The sequence below is a fragment of the Poecilia formosa genome, unplaced genomic scaffold, assembly GCF_000485575.1.
Source record: "Poecilia formosa unplaced genomic scaffold, Poecilia_formosa-5.1.2 Scaffold541, whole genome shotgun sequence".
In the NCBI taxonomy this organism is placed as follows: Eukaryota; Metazoa; Chordata; class Actinopteri; order Cyprinodontiformes; family Poeciliidae; genus Poecilia; species Poecilia formosa.
The window spans coordinates 176,319-178,445 of record NW_006800480.1 but is presented as its reverse complement, the minus strand read 5'-3'; the positions used below and the strand labels follow the sequence as shown (position 1 = coordinate 178,445).

Here is a 2,127-nt window from a genome sequence, read left to right as displayed (position 1 = left end):
TCACATTAAACTTCACATTTCATAGTTACAAATTTTATATTAGAGCAATAAAGTAGCAGATAATGAAGTAAAATTAAAGTAATGCATAGTTTTTTAAAATTTCACATATTCAAATACAGTGGTGGAGAAAGTACTCATACAATGTACTTAAGTAAAAGTACAAATACACAGACAAAAATTTACTCAAGTAAAAGTCAAAGTACCACATTATTATTTTACTTAAGTAAAAGTAAGAAAGTACAAGCTTTTAAAACTACTTAAGTATTAAAAGTAAAAGTACTTGCCGACCATAATACCTAACGGCTTATATAATGTCATTAAGTGGACCTATCGTATTTAGTTTTAATAAATCAGTAATGTACCATTTTAATGAGCAATGCTGCAGATAAAGCATGTTTTTATTGTGTTTACCCCCTGTGACAGTTTAGATTTAGATATTTTATTCTATGCATCAGAATTCCAGGGATGACCTGCAGGGTTACATGTAATTAGGCAAAATGAGAGAAATTATTATACCTTTGAAATGTTTTATTTAATTCAAAATAAACACGTTCAAAAGAAAATTGTTTCCCTGAAAAAAGGGACTTTAAACTGACCTGACAAACATCAAGCGATTTGGAAACATCTAGTCTTTCGTCCTAACAAAACATGAACTTAACTTTTTTGCCAGCTATTTTGAGAGAACTCTTAACAGAAAGGGGCTGAGGACATTCAATCAAGGAAGAGGAGTCCAACTTGGAACAGCCACATAAAGTTCTGTAGCCTCTGTATATGGGTGCGCCTGATCTGAATGAAATTGGTCCCCCCACATTCTTCAAATCAGACAATTGGTGTCAAACATTTGTGCTGTTTATGCAGAATTTTTTGTTTGTTTGTATTGCTTACCTTTGAAGATATTAATGAGCGTCTAAAGGTCCAAAGGTCAACCAGTCCCCCACCCCATTTACGAAGTCAAAATTACCTTTAAATGTCCATTGATATTTTCAAAGATAAAACAGGAGAAACTCAAATTTTGCTGCACAAAACATTTGACATTGATTTGAAGAAAGTGTGGGGGTCAGTTTCAGTCGGCCTACTCTAATCATAGCACCACATTAACTTCTCATTTTAACATCACGGCAAGAATTTCTTGTTCAGCTTAAGCAGAAGTTGGTTCTCAAAGTTTTTAGAGTCCAGCCTGGCTCTTTTGGGTGAGAAAATTTGTCCTGCTATACTGAAGAGTCTTTCGCAGGCTGCTGAGGCGGGCAAAGGTGTGTTTACTTTTAAAGACAAATTAAACACTGCCGGAACTGACTTGAGAATATCCATGGTATCACTTGTGCTGGCCAAATATGCATCTAGCTGTCTGGTAGTCTCTTGAATGTTGCTCTTAATGACTCTGAAGTAGTCCTCCTCATCTGATGAGCTTGAGTTGTTCCGAACGAGTTGCACTGGCTCTTGATCCAGGTTTGTCTTGATGTAGTCCAGTCCTATACAGAACAATCAAAATTAATACCACATAGGAAACATAATTCATCAAAATTTTATAAATGACACATAAATGTCACCAATATACTTTTAAAACCACAAAGTAGGTCTTAACAACTACATATATATGACCATAATGGGTAGCACCTACAATTTTGCTCCTCGGTGGTATGAGAGGAACAAATAAGGAAGGTGAAGACTGGATATAATTTATTCAAATCATAAACTACTATACACTATGTAATGTATAAAATTTTTGATTTATAGGTAATATTTTCTGATGACCAGGAACTGTTCTTTGAATTTGACAATAGAGTATTTAAAAAAAAAATTTAATGGCCATTGAGGAACAATTTATATGATTTACCCATTTTCAGCATGTCATCATTGCTTGTCCAGGATGTTCGGAACTTTGGAAGAAGAATCGCTGCTGCAATGAGTTCAGGGTCAGCAAGCCTGGGTCCAAAGCGCTGCTGTATTCCTCCTTGAAGTGCATCAATCAGTGGCTGGCAGAACTTAGCAGAGATCCGTAGGCGGTCAAGTTTCACACTCAGAAGGCTTATGGTGGGCACCAGCCATCCCATATGGACGTCTGCTTCTGCCTGCCTTATGTTGAGGGCCTTGACGACTGGTCTCATGGTTGAAACATATTCAGTCAGG

The 2,127-nt window shown here is 36.2% G+C and overlaps 1 protein-coding gene and 1 long non-coding RNA gene across 2 annotated transcripts in view; both read right to left on the bottom strand.

Annotated features, from left to right (window-relative positions):
• Positions 1-2,127, bottom strand: part of LOC107834176 (uncharacterized) — an 8,751-nt gene that overhangs the window by 3,841 nt on the left and 2,783 nt on the right. The window lies entirely within an intron of this gene.
• Positions 514-2,121, bottom strand: LOC107834174 (uncharacterized). The gene is made up of 2 exons (XM_016665026.1): positions 1,835-2,121; positions 514-1,469 (listed from the first exon to the last, which is right to left on the bottom strand). The coding sequence occupies exons 1-2, from the start codon at positions 2,103-2,105 to the stop codon at positions 1,114-1,116; spliced, it is 627 nt and encodes a 208-aa protein (XP_016520512.1). The 5' UTR covers positions 2,106-2,121; the 3' UTR covers positions 514-1,113.